Raw genomic sequence first — 24,557 nt, 5'->3', positions numbered from 1 at the left:
TATTTGGGAAACTTCTATCCACAACATAAATTATCTGAAACAGTGGTAACTGGAAAAAGTAACAAACAAACAAACAAAACCAAAAAGATGTCAATTAGAAACCAGTGGTGTCTTACTGGAGAAGATGTATATGTTAATTATGATGATGATACAAGTCAAAAGTAGAGATCAAAATAATGATAATAATAAAAATCATGGTCTTTAAAAGAAAGAGATTCCAAACCTGAAAGCTAAACAGCTTATGGTGCTATCAATACTGACCAGTGTCTGGATGCTGTTATTTACTGTTTGTTGAGCATTTTAAAAATGCTCAGCTTCGATACTATGCAATCTGCTGGCATTGCCTAAAGAAACTGAGTTCTGTAAACAGTGGAAGCAAGGAAGCCTGGACACATACATATCTGTGTCTGAGGCTGAGCTGCTTTGTTGATTCTCTGATGTCTGAGATGGGCAGATAACAGAATCTTTCCTTAACGGGGCCATTGATAAGGTCTTTTTCCCCTTTCCAACTGTATCTTTTCAGAAAACCTTTAGACTGTTAACATCTCTGAGAAATACATTTTTCTATCAAATTTGGCTGAAATTGATCAGTAAATTCAAAAGACATAAGGACAACTGACAAATGGTCAGATACCTCTACTTTCAAAACATAGATGCTCTGTGTAAGCTTTATTTTCTTAAGAAATCAGGATAATATCTACAAGCCTCTAACAGATAACAACATTTTGGACAAATAGTAATATGCTGCTGTCAGTGGAACTGTACTTTCTGAAATGACCTATTCATTCATTCATTCATTCATTCATCCTATTTATCCAGAATACAATCTTTTAGTATTACCACTGAAATCGGTACTGCAACTGAAACTGATTCAAGTGCTATAAAGGGTGCTGTTCTGGGTAAATAAGGGTCAATAGTGAGCAAGCAGAATGCTTTAAAGAGCCCCAACACCTTTTAGTGCTGCATAAAGAAATAAATTACTTTTCACTGTCACTGACTTGAAGGTGACCTAAAAAATACAATGTGTATGCATGCATTTGCAAATCTTAAAAAAAACAAGGTTCTGAAGAGTACTCAGAACTCTGGGCACTCTATACAATGGAATTGTAAACTCAAACTATTTGCAAGTTACCTATATGAAATGTATGCAACTTGTATTGATTGCCCTTCTGTCAACTCCATGATCAGTTTTACTTTTCAAGAGTAATCTCTATATTATTTAGAATCTCTATAATATGTAGAATATTATAAATATCTTTATCTGCACACAGATGCTTTGAATGTGTCATGGGTTTTCTATTATCTTCCTAAACAGTTCTTGGAGCAACAAATGTGTCATAAAGCTGAAAAACTGCCAAAGGTTTTTTTGGAAGCTATGTAAATAAATGGAAAAGTTTTAAAACTCACCAATGCACCTTTGTCTCCAGACTGACCCTCTTTGCCAGGATGACCCTGATTTAAGAGAAATTTATGTGATTTGGAAAATACTCATTTTTTGGTAGTGACATTTTATTATAAACCCACCATTATTTAACTAGCATTTCACGTCACTAATCACCCTTCTTCTGTAGTAGAACACACACACACAAAATCCTGAGGAAAGATTTTGTTTTCAATACCAATTTAATTTACACAACAAAGGAAAAGCTAGACAATAATTATGTCAATGTTAATGTTTTAGGAATATCCTGACCACCCCTTCCATTTAATGCTTCAGCAGCAAGAGGTTTTTAATGCAAGACACTCTCAAATTGGATTTTGAAACAAGCAGGGTGATTAATATTACAGCATGAAGACATTCCTAAAATGATTTAAAAGATTATGGAATTTATTGCAGAATCCAATGGAAGGCTGATCTAGTTTTACCATTCTACGTTATAAACATTCTCTTTGTTATAAACTGTGACTTGCTTTTAAAACAAAATATGTTTAAGTCTTAGTCTTTGTTGTACATCACTGATGCTCACAACATTAACCTATTCATACTTTATTTTTGTTACAAAATTTACACTAAAATGCTGCAAAATTTAAAGGCAACTGAATGAAACTAAAGGTTAATAGACGGTTATTGTTTATGAGGATCACTCAGGAATCCTTTTTCTATTGATGTTCATCAGTTTTATTAGCGGAGCATAGTAAATCTCTAGTTTTGCCAAGCATGTGGTCCCACATAACATGTAGCCAGTTACTAAAACCATTCTTTTTTTGGTGTCATTGACATCCTAAAATGTTTTCAGTGTGTCAAATATGGTATGATTTGATGTGGCTGTTAATCTTATATGACAAACCTCTGCTGCTTATATTCAATTTTCTGGCCTTGGAAAACAGTTTGAAATATGTTCTTTATTAAAAGAATGATTAAAATAAAAAGTATTTGATACTTGCTTACCAGTGATTATTAATTTTCCTTTAAAGAGTTTACCTTACTAACATTGAGTACTTGTTATCTGTTTTTTAAAATGTACATAGGTCAGTTGTTTAATCCTAATCTCCTAGAATATGCTTTTTTTCTCTACAAAATTTTAAATTTCTATCCAGTATCAGAGGTCTCTATAACATTAAATGACTTCAAAAATGCTGCTATGAAAGAGCATACTTATATCCCTTTAGATGTCCATTAATTCCAGTGTAATACACCACTTTAACAATGTCTTGCTTTCAAAATAGAAGGACACTTCCTCACATAGAAGTGAAATGAAATAGCATAGCAAGAATTTTCCTGATCCCCTGAAAAAATGCTCTTGAGCTTTCACTTCATCTTAACACAGATATCATGGGAGCAGTTGCAAAGCTCATTGCAATCAGGAAGGTACTGCTCATTGTCTTCAGTCAGTAGTGTAATTCAACAATTGTGAATAGGTCACGTCAATTAGAATGGACTTAGTTTGACCTGCCTCTCCTGCCCTTCCTCTGAGCAAACCTTCTTGTGCATGAGGGAGATAATTTTGGGTAGGTGTACGAGGTCTGGCTGGGAAGGAGCTAATTTTCTTCATAGCAGCCCATACGGTGGTGTGTTTTGAATTTGTGACTAAAACTGTGTTGATAACGTACCAATGTTTTGGCTATTGCTGAGCAGTGCTTGTACAGTGTGGAGGTTTTCTCTTTGTCCCATTCTAACCCCGCAGTGAGTAGGCTGGAGATGGTCAAGAAGCTGGGAGGGGACACAGCTGGCACAGCTGACCCAAATTGACTAGAGGGATATTCCATACCATATGATGCTATACTCAGTAATAAAAGCTCAGGGAAAAGAGAAGGAAGGAGGGGACATTCATGGTTACAGTGTTTGTCTTCCCAAGTTACCCTTACATGTGCTGAAGCCCAACTTTCCAGCAAGTGGCTAGCCATCTGCCTGCACACTGGAAGTAGTGAATGCATTCCTTATTTTGCTTTGCTTGTGTGTGTAACTTTGCTCCACTTACTAAGCTGTTGTTACCTCAACCCATGAGTTTCCTTGCTTTTGATCTTCTGATTCTCTCCCCCACCATGCTGTGGGAGGAGTGAGCAAGTGACTGCATGGATGCTTAGCTGCTGACTGGGGTCAACCCACCACAGTAGGGATGTGTATCAGGTACAGATCTGTGCTAAACACCTGATTATCTCTTACAGCATTTCCCCTTGATTTTAACGTTTAACAAGATGCAGATTTTAAAATAATGCTTATGTGTGGAAATTAATATTGTTCCCAGCATGCAGCAAAGGATAAGGGGTAAAGTTCCAATGTTTAGACAACTATTCAAGATACAGACTTCCAGCTGGACTGTCATTGCATATTTAACATTTTCCATGAAAATGGTACTTTGGCAGGTAAAAGAGACATTGTGAGAGCCCTGGGTACAATTCTGTATTAGTAATATAAGCATCTATGCAGTGAAACCCCTGCAGTCAGTTCTGTTGTTCTTATCCTAGCAAAACCCTGCTGAAAGTCAGGTTTAAGGAATGCAGATTTATTCTAAAAGAAAAATTGTAAGGGAAAATTGTATGGAGAGGAGAGAGATGGTCTGAGAAGTCACACTGACTGTCTAATGGCTCTTGATGGTATAACAACATGATGTTTTTGATGCAAGAAAACTAGTGTATATGTATGTCATTATGAACGATTCCATTTAAGTTTAAACGCCTGAACTGTAAGCAATGCTACTGAGGTGGTTACACTCTCTGTTCACACGAGTGAATGCAGCCTCCGAGCTAAGCTAAATTCCTTAGCAATCACAAAATTCTGAAGTTTGGCTTAGGTCTGTCCCAGTGTAGACAATGAAAGAAGCAGCCCAAACATGTAATAAGGACCTTAGGTCAGGAGGCAGAGAAAGATCTAGTCTCTTCTATGTTTCCCCAGAAAACAAGTGGTGAGTATTTTTACAGATGATTTGCTTTGCCATACTGACATAGTAGGACTACAGTGAAACAGTATCTGCCCCTCTGTGTGTCAGTTAGGTTATTTACACATCCTTGCAGATGTTTCAGATGCATTTCACCATCTGGGACTGCATTTTAAAAGCCCACAGCCATTTTTAGCAGCTGCTTCAAAAATGTAATTCTCTTAGTTTTAACAGCTCAAATGATACAGGGGTTTTAGATGGATTTTATAATACTGTTGCCAGCTAGGACTACCAGTGCTTTTACTCTCTATTTCCTTTTTGCAACACAGGTATCAAGAAATATTTCTTACTTGGTAAAAGTATTTAAACATTCAAGGGATGAAATATTTGGTTACTTACAGGAGGTCCATCAGAACCAGGAAGGCCAGGAAGGCCAGGCTTGCCTTGAGGTCCCTAAATGCAGTAACAGAGACACATCTTAAGAACCATAGTGAACATTCTATAATTTGCTAGGATGATGGTGCATCATACTTGCTGAGGACTGGTATGTCCTAAGCCAGCAAACTACCTTAAACCTTTTTAGTATTTTAATCTCTGTTAAAACAACTGGCAAATCCACCCCAGGTGTAGAGTAGCTATAAGAAAAATAATAATAATACTTAAAAAAAAAAACAGGAAAGAAAAAGGAAAAAAAGCCCCACCCATATCCAATACATTTAACTGTAAGAGCTAAGGATATAAAATGTAGTTATACCCTTGATATAGATATCAGGGATAAACCAAAAATATAACAAAAGTAAACCCAGAAAGATATTATTACAATATATAAGCGCAAGGCCAGCTTTTACAATTGTTAGCCAATACAAATCACCCATATTTTTCAATGGGTGCTTGCCTGAGAACAGAATTCAGGAACTACGCTATGAACATGCACACACACAACACGAGGTGGGGAAGAATTCTCCAGTGTACAAAATTACCTATTATTTAGAATTTCAGGAATTAAAGGATTCACCATATGAAAGATACCAACAAGATCAAGAGACAAAGCACAGGTTACAGAACCCCAGCAATCATAGCTGAAAGGCATGCTATGTCTTTGTGAAAGCCTCTGGAACACGTATATAGTGGACCTAGCCCATTTTGCTAGAATAATACTTCTTAGTATTATTAGGCACATAGGCAGGTATAAAGCATGTATATTGTTTCCTAAAATCTCCTTCAATTTCTCCTAAAGTATATAATAAACAGTGAAGGGGAGTAAAATCAAAGAAGGATCAACAGAGCAGGAACTCAGCAAAAAGGGGAGGAAGGTAAAATCAGTGTAAAATCAAACGGTGACATTTTTTAAATTAACAGAAGACATGTCTCAAACCATAAGAACATGTACAAACAGATAGATTAGGAAAAAAACCCCACAGTACAGTCACACTAGAGTATGCCAATTATACCGCAGAGTTATGTCAAGATATAATCCTTGAAAAAAGAGAACAGAATCAGACCTGAGTAGGTAAAACTTTGTTATAAAAAAGAGATTAATAAAAATAATTTTCACAGCTTGCTGTGAAATTAATTAACATACAAGTACACTCTGTTTAATATTGTAGCTGGGATTCTGAAGCTAATAACAGAGAATTAATCCAAAATAAAGGGAGGAAATTATGCTTGTGAAAAAGTGTATATGAGAGGAAAGCCAGACCTCCATTGATTATTCATTTACTTGATGATTTCAGGAATATCTGCTAATTTTTAGATCTTTGGTTACTATTCTGAAAAACATAGCAAACCCCCTAAGCACATAAGCAAGGTTGTTGCACAGAACCGACTGTGAAATACCAGAAAAAATGCTGTAACTTACTTTTTCACCAGGAGGTCCAATAGGACCTTGCGGACCAGGAAGCCCCTATTAAAAAGAAACCAGTGTGAGAAACTGGGGAGAACAATATACATACATTCACCCTACTAAAGGTCCCTCATTAATCTGTTTAAACACACTGGCAAATATAAGTGGCTTTTTTTTCCCCCCTTACGAGTTAGATCAGGAGTTTTGTGTGAGCCTTTTGCACAAGCCACTATTCTGGCAGTAGGTCTGTAACAAGATCCTATTCAGAACCCTCCTCCAGGTGTGGCCATTCCTGCTGCATTCCAGGAACACTGAATGAGTCATTTTTCTCCTGAATTAAAAATCCCTCTGAAAGCTTACTTGAAAACCCTGCTCCCACTGCCCTCAGCACATTTGCAGCATTATTTATAAAATCCTTGAAGCTTTATCAGTTTTGCACATGAAAAGCTAACCTTTTAGTAATTTCCATTTATCAAACATTTGCTGCACATTACTTTGTATTCCTTGAGACTTATTTTACACTTACTTGTGGGCCTGGGATTCCTTGCTGACCAGGAGGTCCTGGTTCCCCTTGAGGACCCTACCATGCAAAAAAAACCACCAAGGCATTAGGTTTGCATTTCTGCACTACAGATCTTCATTGTCAGGACTAAAAGGATTACAAACTCATCTTTGTTCCTCCCTCTTTAAAGTCTACCACCAACTTTCTATCCAGTATGATATTTTTTCATGCTAATGAATTTCATGGCCTTTTCTTTAATAGAGAATAACAGCCCACACATAGGACCTAAGCACTGGAGTCCATGGTGTTAAAGGAGCTTAAGAGAAAGCATGGTTAGGCCTTTTGGCTGAAAACTAATAGGCGGCTTCTGTTTTCTATGTAAGATCATAATGAATCTGAATATTTAGACAGAAAAGTTTAATTAAACGGAAGGGATGGCACAGTGGCAGGGATAAGAGAATTTGGAAAGGATTCTTAGAGTCCACTCCCTATTTACTTCCCAGGTCGCTTACTCACCATGTTTCCTTTTGGGCCTGAAGGTCCATCAACACCTGCAATGCCCTACAACAAACAATATAAACATGAGCAACTTAAAGTGGACTTCCATTTTTCTTCTGGAAATTGCAAATACAAGAGTTCATACGTACAGGTTGTCCAGGGGGACCAGGTGTACCTCTGGGGCCCAGTAATCCCCGTGGACCCTGTAAGAGTAGAAACACTTATTAACACCTGCATGATTTTTTCTGAAACAAAGAGAGGCCCAGGATCAGGACTGGGCAAGGAATGTCATAAGGAGTAGGAAGGATGAGGGGAAGGCAGCATGGGGGTTGAGGGAGCAAGAAAGAAAGGAAAAAAGGAAAAAATACACTGATAACAGATTCTCCTGAAGGCCACCATATGTCTGAACAGGATGTCAGTGGAAAGGCAAGCTTTGATTTAGCCGCTGTATGGTCATTTCAGAGAACCATAGGAGATAACTATTTATATTTCCTGGTGCAGAACATTGGCACAGCATCTCCCACTGAAGTTTCAGCTGTGTCTTGGCCTGAAGGTCTGACCTGGAGAGTAGCATACATTTGTATTTCTGTCTTTAGGAAACATGATAGTTTGTCATACGCTATACCACTATTCTAAGTGTAAAACAGTTCTTTTATTTGTAGTAAAGATCCAACAAATTACTAAATATTATTAATAATTTTATTACAATAAATGCAAAGCATTCTGGAAAGCAAAATCAGATTTGTTCCTCCTATCCCCAAAAAATTCCACAAAAGACCAAGGGCTTTTCTCCTAAATGAGGTGAGCAAGATTTGATCTATAACATAATCTTTTGGCTTTATATTATGTAAATTAATATTAGTTTTCAGCAGCATTTGGGTCTTGTCACACTGCTAAAGTAGGCAGGACTGTGTCTCCAGTCTCCTCATGTATGATATAGTCACAAATTATTAACACACTGACTCTGTAACGACTTCTTCCTCCTTCGCAAGTAGGCAGCAGTATATCATACATTTAGGGTAAAATTCCCCTTTCTGAGGCTTGATTTCTTGCCTGCAATGCAGAACTCTGCTCTGCAGTGACAGCACCTGCAGAATTCCAACTGACAGCAGAGGAAATTCTGTATGTGAAACAAGTGTAAAAATACACAATGAAGCTCAGCAGTGTGAAAAAAGAGGAGAAGCCAGGCCTTATTTTCTAATAAACAGATGTTTGGAAAACATTTTCAAAGCAACAAGGGCTTGGTTATATTCTCATGTTTCAAGGACTGCAGTGACTGATTTTACACAATAGGATAGGAAATGGCCTTTGTGATTCTGGAAGTTGTGTATACTTGGCTGGATATATCCCTGACTTAATTCTAATCCTGTAAGCAGTTTTTCACCCCTAAAAAACCTGTTAATTTGCTTGCTTTTCAGCCAGAATCAGTACTCTCTCTATACACACACACAGAGTAATTTTTATACCTGGAATTCAGAACAGTTCAATAGAAAGAATAAGAAAGCATTGCTTACAGCTTCACCTGGGAGACCTCTTGGTCCAACTTCCCCATCTTCTCCCTGGTTTTGTACAAGGGGAATAGAAGTTTTAGGAAAAAAGAACATTTATCATGACCACATTGCCATTACATGAGATTCACTCTATATTTTACTGTGTAAATAGCAACTTACTCTTGATCCATCTTCACCAGGTAAGCCAGGAGGTCCCTGTGGGCCACGGTCTCCCTGTAGAATAAGGAAAGTCATTAAAATAATACATCTGTTGCTGGAAACAATAATGGATGGGAAAGGAAATGAAAACAAATGTGTTAGCTGAAGTCTGATGTGTCAAAACATGTCTTGACACAATGATACAAATCTGTAGGTCATAGTACTCAGTAAAGTCTTTTATTACATTAGTATAAAAACAAATGAACATTATTGAAACAATGAACTATTTGTGTTTGCAAAGTTTCACTCTGTAACTGTTCTTGGCCCCAGAACATACACAAACCACTGCTACAAAAGGCAGTGTTACCCACGTTTTTCTTTGTCTCATCGGCACCTTCCCCCTCTTTCTCCACAATATATTACTGCCAGTAAAATAAGGCATGTGTACATGGGTCAGAAGTTAATAAACCAATTTCTGGGCCCTGGAATATAGATGGTGAAGTGCACTGACCACCTTTCAGAACCACGCACCCTGGCACCAGTCATTTAGAGCCTTGGGACTGATTTGTCTGAGGCTTTGGAAGGCAGCCAGACTTCCACACTTCCCCTCAGAGGCTGGGGCTTTTCAAGTCTATATATGCAGAGCCTCAGTAGATTCTGGACCATACTTTCAGGATTTATTTTTCTTTCCCAATTTCTAAAGAGAACTAGTGTGCTGCATAGCTCAAACACCACTGACTGACCTCTTTCTGGGCAGCAGGTTTTTAGACTGTGACTTCCTTCTGGCATTGGACAACAATCAAGTATTCATGCTGTTTTCCTTAATTTTATCAGTGCCTCCAAGGAGCCTGACCACTGCTGTGGATCCTAGCAGAGATATGTGGCATCACTCTTTAGTGGCTCCATTCTTTACTCTTTCAAAATTTCCGAGGGAATTTTAGGTAACTTGCTCTCTTACCACAGAGCTGTCTAATATTAGGGATGTCAGGATTTTATTCTACCGTCTTTCTGTCCTCTGTAAGTTGGAGTCAGCATGGGAGAGAATGAAATTCTATGAACTGTACATTTGTATCTGTAAGATGACTTAATACAGCATTTTCTATATTTTGCTAAGTTTTGGGACTACTCAATATGATCTGCTGATACAGCATGTGTTTTTCTACATGCTAAATGCACTCCTGAAAGATGACACATGAGACACATGATCTGTGCTCTGGCTTCCAATCAATATCCAGGTGAAGACTGACTTAAGCTTTAAAATATTGAAATAGTTCGTCCCCCTCAGGGGCCACCTATCTTGTCTTGCAATCACATGGCACTTAGAGTTAGATTAGGAGCTTGCATTTAGTGTCCTGGTATTGTCATGCAGTAAGAACAAAACTTCCTATTATTGTCAGCATTCTCAGTTCTTCAATTCTCTAATTCTTTCCTTCAACTGTTCTGTTAAATCCTGAATTTCTTTTTCCTTAGACCTTTTCTTCCAGTATATAGTGTCTTGCTTTTATACTGGAGAAGGGTTATGCATCTAGTAAATCTAAATAAGAGGAGTTCAAAGTCATAGATATTGAGGCTAAAAGGAATATTACACCATGTGGTCTGATCTCCTCTACACTGGAAGTCAGAGAATCTCATCCAGTGACTCCTGTCTGACAACTTGTGTTTCACAGAGTCATAACCTCAGAGAGACATGCAATTTGCAACTCATAGTTCAAATACGACTAATTCTAAAAGTAGTCCTAAAACTTTTACTCTAAAGTTATGGGTTTTCAACATCAATTCTCTTACAGCTGAAACATGACTACAACAGAAAAAGTGTTTCTCTTGTCTTTCTTTCTGTGCTCTTTTTTGCAAGCCAAAGAGAACTGAATATTTGCATTATACGCTGTCAGTATATATGAAGCCGAAGAGCAACAGCTATCTGATCTGGCTTTGAATTGAGGTGCTATCAGAAAGATCATCATTTGTGCTTTTACAGAAGATTTCCATAGAAACACGAGAATGCAGTGATTTTTAAATAGTAGGATGAAAGAAATGATGAAAAGAAGTCATTATTTTCATTACTATTTTGCAAATTTCAACCCAAACTTAGTCTTCTATTCTAGTTTATTTATTTAGGAAATAAGAAACAAATAGAATATTTGCCAAAAAAAATTTCTTTATGACTTGGAAGGTCCCACAGACAGACAATTCTAGTATTCCAGGTTGGAAAGCAGACACACATTCCCTGACTGAACCAATTTCTACCCAGCCTTCAGCGTGAAGCAGTGTCTAGAGCTTAATGTCTAGCCCCCTCTGCTGGTCACCTGCCGATCAAGCTGGAGTTCAGTTTACGTGACTTCTGTAAAGCACTGAATGCTTTACACTCTAAGAAGGAATGATGAAAGAGGAACAAGACACTTCTGTATGACACTAGAAGTTCTTTTCCTATTTCAAACAGAACTCAAAAGATTATCATTAGATGCTATTACAAAGAATTACATTACAGTAAGGGAGGTACATTCAGTAGAGTATGTTGTTACTAGCATCTACATTAGGGGTATAATTTAAAGTAGAAATCCCCTGCTGTGATTATTTCTACACTTTGTAGGGAAAGATGCAGATCTCATCCTACAGATTGGTATGACAAAAGGAGCAAGTACATTAGTTGTTATAAATATTACTTCAAGTTTTCTTAACTTATCTGACCTGACTCTGATCTTTAACCTGCAGCTGTTGGAATAAGCCACACTAAAAAATTCAGTTTGCAATTCAAATATTCAAATGCATTTTTTTGAGCAAGCTTCTCAGCAGGTTAAAATTTGTCATGCTCCTGATACAGAAAATTCATTCTAATTTCCTTTTCCTATTACTATTTTCTGTATCAATCACTTTAAATCCAACAGGCAAATTCCTTAACTAAGAAAAATCAGAGCAAAACCCAGCTGAAAATGTGATCTGAATTCTGAAAATATATTTAAATCATTCATATATGTATATATGAGTTGTTGTCTATTGATTGATATTACTGAGGAATACATTACCTGACAATATAGATATTATTCTGTAGTGTGAAAAGCTGACATTCTGTTTTAACTTTCCCCATAGTCCTTAGTGCTATTCTTAATGAATAGTGCATTATTTCTGTGACAGTATCAATTTGCTGTGGTATAAATATACGTTTTTTCTTACCCTGTTACCTTTGTCACCAGGGAGGCCAGGAAGACCATCAAATCCTCTGTCACCCTAGGGAAGAAGAAATCACAGCTTTAGTAAATGACCATTCCATTCTGTATTACTCTGATAAAATTTTGCCTTCCCTCGAAAAGTTAATTTCTACCCTTGGTTATATGTACACTTTTGTTATTGAATGAAATACACGGAGGGGAGCATGTATATCAAACTCACAAAATTTGCTTCTATGCATTAAAGTAAGAGAAGATGCTGCACCAACTTTTTCACTGTGTTGTAATTATGCTATTTATAAAAAGAAGTATACCTTGAAATGAAAAGCTTGATTATATCTGCACTTTGCAGTTACAAAACTGACTTTACTATTATTGATACTCTGTAACTAGAAACTGACTCAGAGGGATAGGAATCATGCCGCAAGAATCAAGTTACTTAAAGGTCAGACTACTAGCCATTACCATTAATTACCATATTTTAAATGGATGATTCATTCTCAGCTCTTGCATCTGACCCAGCTATCTGAAACCTCAGAATTTTCACTTGAGAAAAGAATTTTGGGTTGGCCTGGAAGAAACTGCGGTACCTACATAAAATCTGTGTAGCCCATTCCAAGACTGAAACAAAACCTCAGGTCTCATTACTATTTACCTTTGCACCAGGTTCTCCTGGCATTCCTCTGGCACCATCAGCTCCAGGACGTCCCTGCAAAAACCCAAAGGGGCTAACATTTGAAAATGCAGTGGAATCAGTTAATATTTAAATATATTTAAATAGAAACTTTTACCCAGAGCAAGATTGATCCATATGCTACCTACCCTTTTGCCAGCTTTTCCACTTGGACCAGGGGCACCTTGAACACCACGAGGACCCTGAATTTAAAAAGTGTAATTCTTAGACTCACATTCATGTCAGCAAAAGGCTAGTTAAACATCTCACCTCAAAAACAAAATAAGATTTTTTTTACACACAAAGCTGCATTTTTTTCCCAGGAGATAGATTCTGGTTTCCAAATTCCCATTGGTTTTAATAGAACTTGGGCATCCAAACTGGCCTTAGCACTACCAATTTTCACACTAGTTTTCATGAGACGGCACTATAATTGGTCCTTTTAATGTAAAAGCTCTTACATTCTTTTCATGGCTTTGAAGATCTCAGTCCTGTGGTTTGAAAACCCTTCTTCCTCTCATGCTAAAATTATTTTAGTCACATAGTAATTATTTGATGAAAACTAAAGAGTGCTTATTTCAGATCCCTAACTCACACAAACATGAGTTGTGCTGGTAAACAGCTTGCATGCTGTCTTGGCTTTACACAGCACAGTTTTAACTAGGGGGAGATGAAATTACCCCAGACTGAAAAACCTAATTCCACTCTGCTGCAAATATCCATGAGGAGTTTTAAGGCAGGCACTTAATAATGTAGCAAATCCATGATACTACTTGAGATCTAGCAAAATCATTGTTCCAGAGACTGCTACCATGACTTCTTTAAGAACCCCCTATTACTTTTAGGTTTAAGCTGAAAGATTTCAATGTGCTCTTTAACATCATTGCACAGGAGCTGATATAATAAGCTGAGAAGAAAAGCATGCACTGATTCCTAAAGACTTATTCTTGCAATGTCATGTCTGTCTTGAACGTATCCTATTGAATTACCAACTAAAGCCAGCCTCTCTCACCTTATGAGATCTGATGAGATCTAAGGTCATACAATTGCAGACTGACATATGATTATTTAACAGAGAAAAGAGCCTGCAGTGACAATATTAAAACAGGTTTTCAAGTGATGAGACTCTACATGTGATAATTGCTCTTTGTTACATAAAGATCGTTACTTTCATATTTCAAAATGAAGCATCAAGCTATTGCATTTAATTAGGATAGTATTGTAAAAGCTATTTTCAATTGCACGTAGAAAGCATATAATTGATTGATTTCTTCTAAGTGGTATGAACATATTTTTTAAAAGATAAACAAGCTCAAACATAACAGGCAATATTATTGTACCTGAGGACCTGGTTCGCCACTTTCACCCTTAGCACCTGCTGCTCCAGGTCCACCCTTGATGAAAAAAGCAAAATATATTGTTTAAATATACAAAAAATTCTTTAAATGAATGTTACTTTCTATTTCTGTATGTTAATTACAGGGAGAAAAACCAAACAATGTCCTATTCATCAGGAGGTGTGAATTCACCATTTGAATTAGCAAATATACCCTAATATACCGTCTAGACCCTGGGCCTAACTGGGCCAAAAATCTTTCTATTACCAAAGAAAACTCCTGTCGATTTGAATGGGATTGGTTGTAACCCTTTGTTCTATATTAATATTTGAGAGATAAATGTGAGCACAGTAAGAACATAAGTCATGCAAACAGAAGAGCATCTGCTGTAGGGAAGGCAACAGAAATTAAACCCACCTCTTTTTACTTTTATCTATTTCTGTGCTGTACAGAAAATAACAGAGTCTTGGAGTTCAATCCAAAGATCGCTATAATCAATGAAAAATACCCTGTCTAATCTTGTCATGAACTTCAGTGATGTTTTAATCAAGGTCTTTATGCATCTGGCCCTGAAGTGGAAAATCTATATAAATGCATCTCTTTACTATCATTAAATGATGACACAGATTTTCAGAGTAAGTTTTACTCACAAACAGACCTAAACCAGATCTTCATCCAGGGTAAGATACTGTACATGGAATCTGGGGCAGAACTAGTCAAAGTGAGTTTATGTTTTCTTAATAGGGGTCTCACAAAAATAGACAAAACAAAACAAAAACATCTTGACATGCTCACATAGACTACAGGCTCCGGAAAGGAACATCCTGGAGTTTACTATTATGGGCAAAAGAATTTTTGCATTTCTGACCTCTGAAACAGGTCGTGACCAAATGTATGTATTTAATATAAAATGAAACTTGCAGGCTTTGGAAAATTGATAATCCTCCTCTATTCACCGTAGTGACCATTCAAAGAAAGAAGTGGTCTCCCAGCTTGGCTTAGCACTGAGTCTAGCATCCTGGGGCGGAAACATTCCCGCTGACCTTGCAGGTATTGAATCAAGTCCTAAGCAAACTGAAAATCAGATCCGAGCTGGTACTGGCACGTGAGAGAACAGTGAGTTTTGGCAGGTGGTGACTGTCTGTTTGGGTTTCCCTGATGCTTTTAATTAATATAATTGATTACATTTAATATCTGTAGGCAGAAATTTATTTTGTATTCTATTTTAATTAAGCATGTGATCTCTAGACTCAGTTGAAGCTAAACTGCGGCTTTGACAGTGCTATGTTTAAGACTTTTAATAATTGGTATGTTTCTAAATGTATCTTATTGGCTACTAATAATTTAACAAAAAATAATTCATATTAAGAGTAAAAGCTCCAACTATTTCATTCTTAAAATAAGCTAGGCACACAAACAATTGACAGGCCAAGAACCTGTAGTTCTTCTAAAACTGTAGGCCAAAAATGTTGCCAGATCAAAGAGTTGGATTTCTAGAGCCTCCTGGTGGCTTAGAAGCAAAACAACTATTAATATTATTCATTTGTTGAATATTGCAGACAGAAATTCATAGAATCATAGAATTGATTTGGCTGGAAAAGACCTTTAAGATCATCAAGTCCAACTGTTATGAAGGCTTTTGAAACATCAAAGCAGGAGTATGAGGCCAGGTTATACCTCAGCTAAAGGTATACAATCCACTGTCAGTATTAAACCAGTCTTTACAAATTAATTCCTTGCTTACAGCAGTTCTATAGTTATTTTGTCTGTACAGACTAAATGTTATCCTGCAGGTTTCTTGATTTAAATGCACTGCTGGAAATAGTGAATTAGTTTGCTAAATAGACCCAACATGTTTGACAATTTGTAAGTATTGTATACCTAATCATGATCAATGAGGAGTCTTTAAGCCAAATTCTCTGCTTGGTAGCAACTATTTATTTTGGAAGAATTACTCTAGAAAAGAATTGCTCTTGTATAGGTCTGCCTATATAAATAAAACATAAGTAAAGTCCAATGATTTCAATTTCTGGGGACCAAGTGAGGTCCGGGTGGGATATTTAGCTAAAAATTACCTGAAAACAGTAAGTTTCACCTAGATAAACAGACTGAGTTTATGAGACTGGCCAATTTGGAGCACAGCATAATCTGGAACAGAATTTTTGATGCTATATGAAGACGAGACAAAGCACTACCAAGCCAACCAAGAATACAAGAGAATGCAAAGCTGCTAGGATCAGGGAAGAACACTATCCAGAGTATTCCTTATGCTCCCTAAAATATTCCTTCAACAGTATGTAATTATCTTATGTTCCTCTGGGGTTTTTTTGTTAATAAAAGCGGTCACTGGAGGGAATAGCAGCAAGAGCCACTGAGGCAACCTTTCAGTTGCATTGTGCTGCTATAATTATACACAATGATATGGACGATAACCTGGCCAGTACTTTCTGTTGGTAGTAGTAGGATGCTATACTCATGTTTGTCCATCTGCCTCTCCTGCTTTCAAACTAACAGACCCGTGGAGAGAGGAGCCCACATTGGGGCAGGTTTGCTGGCAGGACTTGTGACCCTGTGGGGGACCCATGCTGAAGCAGTCTGTTCCTGAAGGACTGCACCTTGTGGAGGGGACCCACACTGGAGCAATTTGTGAAGAACTGTAGCCCGTGGGAAGGACTCACATTGCAGCAGGGGAAGAGTGTGAAGAGTCCTACCCTTGAGGAGGAAGGAGCAGCAGAGACAACGTGTGATGAACTGACCGCAAGCCCCATTCCTTGTCCCCCTGTGCTGCTTGGGAGGAGGAGGGAAAGATATCAGAGTGAAGTTAAGCCCAGAAAGATGGGAGGGGTGGGGTGAAGGTGTTTTTAAGATTTAGTTTTATTTCTCATTACTCGACTCTGATTTGATTGGTAATACATTAAATTAATTTTTCCAAGTTGAGTCTGTTTTGCCCATGATGGTAATTGGTGAGTGAACTTCCCTTGGCCTTAACTCATGGGCCTTTTGTTATATTTTCTCTCCCCTGTCCAGCTGAAGAGTGATAGAGTGGCTTTGGTGGGCACCTGGCATCCAGCCAGGCTCAACCCACCACATAATTGTATCAGTTTCTTTTTAAATAAAATAAGTACAAATACAGAGGCATAGGCAAAGCCAGAAGGAGATCCATGGACTTGCATTTCTGTGTTCTTAAACCTGTGCCCGTTTTGTTTACATACCACAGGACCTGGTCTTCCAGTGAGTCCCATGGGACCAGGTGGACCTCTCATGGCAATCTGAGAAAATAAACAGAACAAAACAACAGGTATGAAGAAAAAGCTGCCAGCCAGCATACCAATTCTATATTAATACAATTTCATCATGCATTAGCAAATAGCCCGCACCATTGACTCTGTTGTCAATAAGGATAACTACTGTGATGAGATGATGCTTAGAGCTCTCTACTTCACATCCTGCATGATATAAAATGGAAATTTTTTTTGAGCTGTACCCTTGTGGCAGTTTTGTTTGCAGACTTCTTGTACTCACCCTAGCTTGCTGAAGAATAGCTTGTGCTTGAGCTTCCTGAGCTGAGATTGTTGGGCCCTTCTCACCATCTCCACCAAAACGGAACTGCAAGTATGAAAACAAGAAACGGATTCAGAATTTATTAAATTAAAACCATACATGTTATTCACTGCAACGGTGTCAACCACTTCAAAAACACAGGGTCTCAGCCTTTATTTCATTCCACTAACTTCAGAAGACTGCTGCATTGAGCCCACTGGATCCGGCATGAATATTAAGTCATTGGTAATAGTTTAGAACTGACGTGCAAATCTAATCCCTTATGAGCGAACATTTTCTTGATTTCATAGGATTTTGGTTTTCATTTTGTTTGCTTGTTCGTTTATTTCAAAAAGAGGCCAAAATGGACTAATTATCTGCAAAACCTCATTAAAAATATGTATCAAAATTAATTAATTCTCTATACATTGGTAGCGATGCACAGAAAAACGCAATTCAATCTAAGGCAGACTTCAATTTGAAAAACGTTTGGTATCTGAAATGAAACGGTTTTGTGTTATTTCTGACAATTTCAAAATAAATTACAGAATAAAATTTAAGTACTCATTGCTGCACTGCTGGACTGTTATTGCTCACGAAACTGCTAGCACAAGCTTTGCAATGTTGCAGAGACACTAAGCTGCAACAAGAAGCACGGCTTTCCAAAGGTACAGCATAGGCACACTGGATATTAGGGCCATGAATCTTTCACTACCCACAACAGTTCGTTCAGTTTCCCTACACCCAGAGTTGGCATGGTAACTGAGGTCTTTCTCTTGCAGTCATATTATTATCAGAATGGAAGGATTTTTTGGAAAGTGATGGAAAACTTATTGCTTTAAGCCTCCACAAATGAGCACCTGACCTCTTCTAAAATGAGAACTACCAAGCCTCCTATCATTTGAAAGGAGACCAGGTGGTTTGCAGGGATCCCCATAATGTGGAATCAACCCCATTTTCAAAATATTTTTCCAAGTAAAAGTGCCTAAATTCATTGTCATGCATCCATTGAAAAGGTGAACCCATTCTGATGAATTCAAGCCCCACATGTGATGATGAAGAGCCACACATCCCACAAAAGATGTCTCCCACGTTAATTGGTGCTTTGAATGTATCTCTGTGACAAGACATTCTGCCACTGCTAGATTCGATTCCAACTCTTTACTCATTTATATCAGGATGGCTCTCAAGCTAGTGAGCAGGTCATCTGTTATAAAAGGATAGTGGCTTCTCAGTGGGGTTTATAAATGTAGAAAAGAATTCTGGATGGTGGTTAAACTGCTAGGCTGAAATTCAGGAGACCTGAAGGCAATTGCTTCCTTACTGAGAAATTTCTGGTTTGACTTGGTAAATCACTTGTGATGATACTCATTAACATCTAAAAATAAAGTTAGTGAGATTTTTCCAAAGTTATGGATAGGTTAAGTATTAGTCCACACTTACTACCTTTAATGGAGCAAACTGATACAGCAATTATAGATGGAAGAATATTTGGGAATAATTCCCCTGAGGAGTAGTGGCATTTTTCCATCAACTAATTATTGGTAAACAAATATTTCTGTTACACAGCCAGCTGCAATAATAGAACTTGGTGAAAGCATGAGGTCAAAAACATGAGCTTATTTTAATTAACTTCCATTGATTTGTTCATAAATAGAAAAGAAACCTTACAAAATCATCCTTTCCTTATTGATACTGATGGAGTCCTGCCTCCTGTACCAGAACTGCAGCAACTACAGCTCCGAGACTTTTTACTTACTTTGCTTTACTTACCAAAAATACTCCCCCTTCATTTACAGTTGGTTTATCAATTCTCTGTGATGGTAGCGGTAGTACTCATCAGAGATTTCATGTACACACATACACTTAGGATTAATGAATTCCATGCATATAGTACTTTTCATACCACAAAGCTGCAAGATACTTTAACAGCTTTGGGCTTGTTCCTCCACCTGCTAAAACAGATGGTGTTTTGCTTTGACTCCAGTGGGAGCAGAGCTAGCTATGTGCATATATTTCTATTCAAAGGATCCACTGACTCTTCAAAGAGGACACTGAAGTCCAGTTTTAAGCATGGAATGCTTAAAATTCTCCATGTCAAGGAGACTTGAAAGCACATGTGCCTGCTGGGAGTACATGCCCTTTGTGCAACAGCAAACTCCTTGTTCAGGATGTATAGTGGCAAATAACAGTTACTGTTGAAAATGTAAGGAGGATTTAAGTGAGTGTAATACATTCATGTAGGTTCCAATCTGGCAGCCATGCAGGAACTAAAGCATATGCTTTGTTTGAGGGAAAAAAGGTACCATATGATCTTCAAATGCTTACACCATACAAGAAACTCTGTATCATCTCTTATTCCAAAGACAAAATCAGATGAAAAAAGAAAACACCTATACATTTCTTGAAACACACTTCCTCTTTTTGGAGGCTGGCTACCCTGTAATCTCAATACAACTTACCGGTAGCATTAACATGGTACCTGGGGGACCTGCTAAACCATCAGCACCAGGGAGACCAGGGCGACCAGGTGGACCCTAAGAGAACAAAGTGACGAGAACAAAAAGATAGATAAGATAAACCCTTTGAGTCACTCACACTCGTATTCATAATAATGCACTTGGAGGTTTAATATTCTCTTTGCAAATGGTTTGGGAATGTTATTAATTATGAGTGAGGTAATTAAAGAACTGAGTTTGGGGAAGACATTCAGCAATGGGGAAGAAAACTATTTTCTTTAATTATTTTACTTACAAATTATGTTAAAAAATGGAGTATGGAGTACCTCATTATGGAGGCTCTGCTCATTATTTCATAGGCTGGGCTGAGTAAGATTTGCATTGTGTTCCAGTGTTTGCATTACGTGATATAGAGAACTAACACTGCTGATTCTCTTTAAACCCTTTGAGTAGGCTTAATTTGCAAAGGTTACATAAGCCCTGCAACTATGACTTGAAATCTATTTTTTATGAACTGTAATTCTCCCTGACAGTTTAAAAAGAGCTAAACTTTCTGTGTAAGCTGGAGTTGAAGAAATGTACCAATATGCGTACATGATGGTCATGATTATTGATCCAACATGCTGCATACATAAATATTGCTGTTGTGACAACAGTTAGATTTATAATTGCACCTTTCCTCTCAGCAATTTGCATGCTGCATTTTTGCTAGCTGAAGCTGTCAAGGGCAGGAAGGACCTGCATCAGGAGCACTCATTTGCTTGCTGCATGTCTGCCAAAGTACTCCTTCACCGGAAGGACTCTCTGCAGGGTTGCAATGACAGACCAACAAACATCAAATTGTTTTAACTGGTTCCTTCTGCTGCTCAGGATTTGAACAAAACAATGGGAAAGCTGATCAGAAAAAATTTGGTGTTTTTTCCCCTCTTCAAGAATTAAGATTGGTAGTCTGGTACTGAGTCTGAGCTATTTTTTCAAAAAAGCCTGAAGCACCAAAACATAATTCCCTACTAATAACACACTACAGATAATCTTAAATTGAGAATTATTACTAACTCAGATGTAAAATATTGAATAAAATATTATAATTGTTAACAAGAACCTTGATATACCCAGGCAATTTTGAGTTAAGGTTAAAAAATAGAGAAACAATCAAATGCACTTGCAAAGCCCCGAAAGAACCTTCAGTCTGACCTGCAGCAACTTTATACCATATGATTATGAGCCTTTGTGAAGATTAGAACTGAAAGATTAAATCAAAAGGTGAAGATTAGATTACTGAAGATGAAACTGAAGATTAGATTAGTTTTCACTTTCTTCTTCCATTGCACCATTGTAGATGAGTGAAATTCATCCCTACAGTAAGTAAAAGTGGGACCACTTAAGGTCCTCTCCAGAAGGGTACATTCATTCATTTCTCAGTTGTCTTATACCCATTATTAGGATTAGAATGATATAATAATTTAGTACAAAAGCTGAAGCACCATAGGCAACTACAAAAAGTGGTGGATTTCTAAACTAATTGTTCTGTGCTTCTGTGCTTAAACAACATTCTCAATTATTCTAGGTATTAATGCAGGCTTTTAAAAATTAAGCAATATGTGCTTTTCCTGAGTGGTAATTTTCTCAGTTAGTTAAAAAACTGAGTATCATCAGTAGTTGTTCCATTACAGTGTTGAAATTCCCATTTTATAAGTTTAAATTCCAAAATATGTTGTTTAGTTAATCTACAGGAAATAAATATGAAAGAAGTGTGGATGCTGACTTACTATCAAGGTGAAGCATTGTTGGGATTTTAACATTATCTCATTATTCAGTGAAACAATAGCATCTTCTCAACATTTTCTATACACAAATACAGTACGAACATGCTAAATTCGTCAGTAAACTATCACTCATAAAACTCAGGAAAGTTTCTTTTGTAGCATATTTTCTTAAAATAAATATATTTAGGCTGTTTCAAAATCCTGTCAGTTGTGGCAGGAAGAAAAGGCTTGTGAGAACAAGTCAGACTAAAATAATAGCTTAAATTTAATAATATTCATGACTGGATAGGCTGCTCATCCAGTATGTTATTTAATATGGCCAATAAATTCTGCCTAGATCATCTAAATGTTATCTATCACTTTCAATATTGCCATGTATATTTTGATTCTGCAGAGCTTGTTTTTCTCTGTATCTCTACATGTTATAGCTGAAGTCATACTGATGTTTTAAAACTCATTCAAATCATTTAAGGTATGTACCTATTGCTTTATTATATTTTAAAATAATTTACATCAAAACAAATATAGACAAATAGGAACTTAACTTTTTTCCTGTATTTACAGTACATATTTCTACCACTAAGGAAATGTTCGTTCAGATTCTCAGTTGATTTGCTCAGCTGAGTAGATCAGCCTCAGTTCCATTGAAACTTCTTATCCTATAGGTATATATTTCAGATCAGGATCTAACCCACTTACTCTTGTAGCAATTAGTGCAAGACATACCATGAACGCCCAGGATAATCTGTATGTTGACTTACCCTTTCACCAGGGTCACCTGGAGGACCAACAGGACCTTGTAGACCTGGGGGACCTGTAAGACCCTATGGAAAATGAATGACATTATTATGCTGAATGACGGCTTGCAGCATTTTTGAACTATTTTTTCTCTGGAAAGTTATGTTGAACACATATTTGGATAAAATAATTTATAAGGTGGCATACTTTTTTTTCTTACAAAGGTTTATAGTCAACATTCACAAGTTTGATTTTCATGCACTCAGGTTGCAGCATGCTCTCACTGCAAATGCTGAAGATGACCATTTTTTACTCCCTTCTAAAAACACTAAGTCCAATATACCATTTGGGAACTATGATAAGACCAGTATTAATTGTGTTAACTCATGAATACCAAAGCACCGTGGATAAATCAAAGGCAATAAAAGTAAATTTTGATTAATCTACTTACAGCAGGTCCTCTTGGTCCCGGTGGTCCTTCAATGAGCATACCCTAGGCGGGGGATGAAAAAAGATACTAAATTGGTTGTGTCTTGGAGAAAAATAGAAAATATGTCTTTAGCTGAACTACTAAAGTTAATATTTCTTAGTGTTTTGATAAACTTTTCCGGGGTTCTTCTCTCCACAGTTACTAGGATTGGAATCTGAATTGCTGTGTGGCTTTAAAAGTGAGAAAGACTTCTAGGCTGGAGGGATTTCATAGTACTTAATTTTTTTTTTTTTTAATGCTGTTAAAGAATTTGATGTGAATAGCTCTGGCTATTTCTGTGTTGCAGGTCTTACAGCACCTCCTAGATGCTAGTCCAAATTCCAGGTCACAGTAAGACCTATGAATACATGATCCTCACTTGTGCTTGGCTTTCCATAGGAAGGAGGACTGGACAAACAAGCTTGAAGCTAGCTGTAGTGAACTCCAGCAATGCTGGAGATTGGCAATGGATACCTCTTTAGTATTACAGATGTAAACTAAATGTATCTTGAAAACGTTTAAAAAAGCTGTGTATTTTATGAGCTAACACACTGAGCTTCTTCACAGATCATGACTGAGAGGTCACAACCTTGACTTATAACTTTTTCATTATTGTAGTCCTTTCACTTTGGTGATCAGTAACAACCAGTTGCTAATCCTGGGATAGGAATATAGAATTAAAAGTGAGCTTTTATATCACAGAATCCAGACCTTTGATATTTAGGTAACAATGGCACATCATAGTATTTTATCGGGCTTCAACTTAAGCTAATTTTTTCCCTTGATATTTCTGTATCTAATTCTTTATGAAATAAAAACCAAATTAAACTTTAATTTCTATTTAGGCCAAATACATATTTGAAAGAAGTCCTTGAAAATTCTGGAAGAGTAAACCACACTGGCATTCAACTCCTGATAGATATTATAAAATGATTATTTTATATAATCTATGTCTTCTTTTAAATTCAGTTACATTTTAGTTTCTAACTGTCAAGCACGATGCTATCTCTAGGTCTGTCCAACCTGTAGTTACTAAATGGCCTGAAGAGCAGATCTATGCTCTGATTTCCTCTGCACAAGAAGATCCTCCTTGTTTTAAGGAACATGTAGTTAGTCCTTTGCATAACTGAAAGACAAGGCTGAACAAGCTACTGTCTGTTATCACTTCTACACTGTCCATACTGCAGGTGATTGTTTCAGAGATCATGGATAAGGTTACTGTCATCCTATCATGAACAACATGGTTTGATAATGATGTATCGTGTATATATGTTACATAGTGCTAAAAGAAAACACTCACCCACATCTGTACTTACAGGTTCAATCACAGCTGGCTCTCCCTTTTGGCCTTTTTCTCCATAAGCCCCATGTCCAGTCACCTGGCCAGTAAAAACAGCCCCAGAAATGAAAATAAGTAGAAAGTCTAAGGACCTGATACAAGAAAGAACTGCAGCAACCTGTAACTGAAAGCTAAAGCTGGAATCGATCTGTGCTATGAAAAACACATCACAGGCACAAACCATATAAGTCAATAATATTTAATACATGGGAAATGGAAAATGCAAAAACTGCGTGCATACTTTTCAAATTATTGGATATTGTACAT

At 37.2% G+C, this 24,557-nt stretch overlaps 1 protein-coding gene across 3 annotated transcripts in view; it reads right to left on the bottom strand.

The window, feature by feature from the left end:
- Window positions 1-24,557, bottom strand: part of COL11A1 (collagen type XI alpha 1 chain) — a 151,678-nt gene that overhangs the window by 72,071 nt on the left and 55,050 nt on the right. For all 3 annotated transcript variants that reach the window (XM_054833955.1, XM_054833953.1, XM_054833954.1), the window contains 18 exons: window positions 24,268-24,330; window positions 22,934-22,975; window positions 22,506-22,568; window positions 19,982-20,056; window positions 17,502-17,585; window positions 17,192-17,248; window positions 13,983-14,036; window positions 12,792-12,845; window positions 12,625-12,678; window positions 11,977-12,030; window positions 8,830-8,883; window positions 8,674-8,718; window positions 7,309-7,362; window positions 7,178-7,222; window positions 6,686-6,739; window positions 6,175-6,219; window positions 4,716-4,769; window positions 1,408-1,452 (listed from right to left, as the gene is read on the bottom strand). In XM_054833955.1, coding sequence (XP_054689930.1) covers window positions 1,408-1,452; window positions 4,716-4,769; window positions 6,175-6,219; window positions 6,686-6,739; window positions 7,178-7,222; window positions 7,309-7,362; window positions 8,674-8,718; window positions 8,830-8,883; window positions 11,977-12,030; window positions 12,625-12,678; window positions 12,792-12,845; window positions 13,983-14,036; window positions 17,192-17,248; window positions 17,502-17,585; window positions 19,982-20,056; window positions 22,506-22,568; window positions 22,934-22,975; window positions 24,268-24,330 — 996 coding nt within the window. The remainder of the gene's footprint in view (window positions 1-1,407; window positions 1,453-4,715; window positions 4,770-6,174; window positions 6,220-6,685; window positions 6,740-7,177; window positions 7,223-7,308; window positions 7,363-8,673; window positions 8,719-8,829; window positions 8,884-11,976; window positions 12,031-12,624; window positions 12,679-12,791; window positions 12,846-13,982; window positions 14,037-17,191; window positions 17,249-17,501; window positions 17,586-19,981; window positions 20,057-22,505; window positions 22,569-22,933; window positions 22,976-24,267; window positions 24,331-24,557) is intronic.

The sequence above is a fragment of the Grus americana genome, chromosome 8 (assembly GCF_028858705.1).
Source record: "Grus americana isolate bGruAme1 chromosome 8, bGruAme1.mat, whole genome shotgun sequence".
Classification (NCBI taxonomy): Eukaryota; Metazoa; Chordata; class Aves; order Gruiformes; family Gruidae; genus Grus; species Grus americana.
This window is presented reverse-complemented; position numbering and strand designations above follow the sequence as displayed.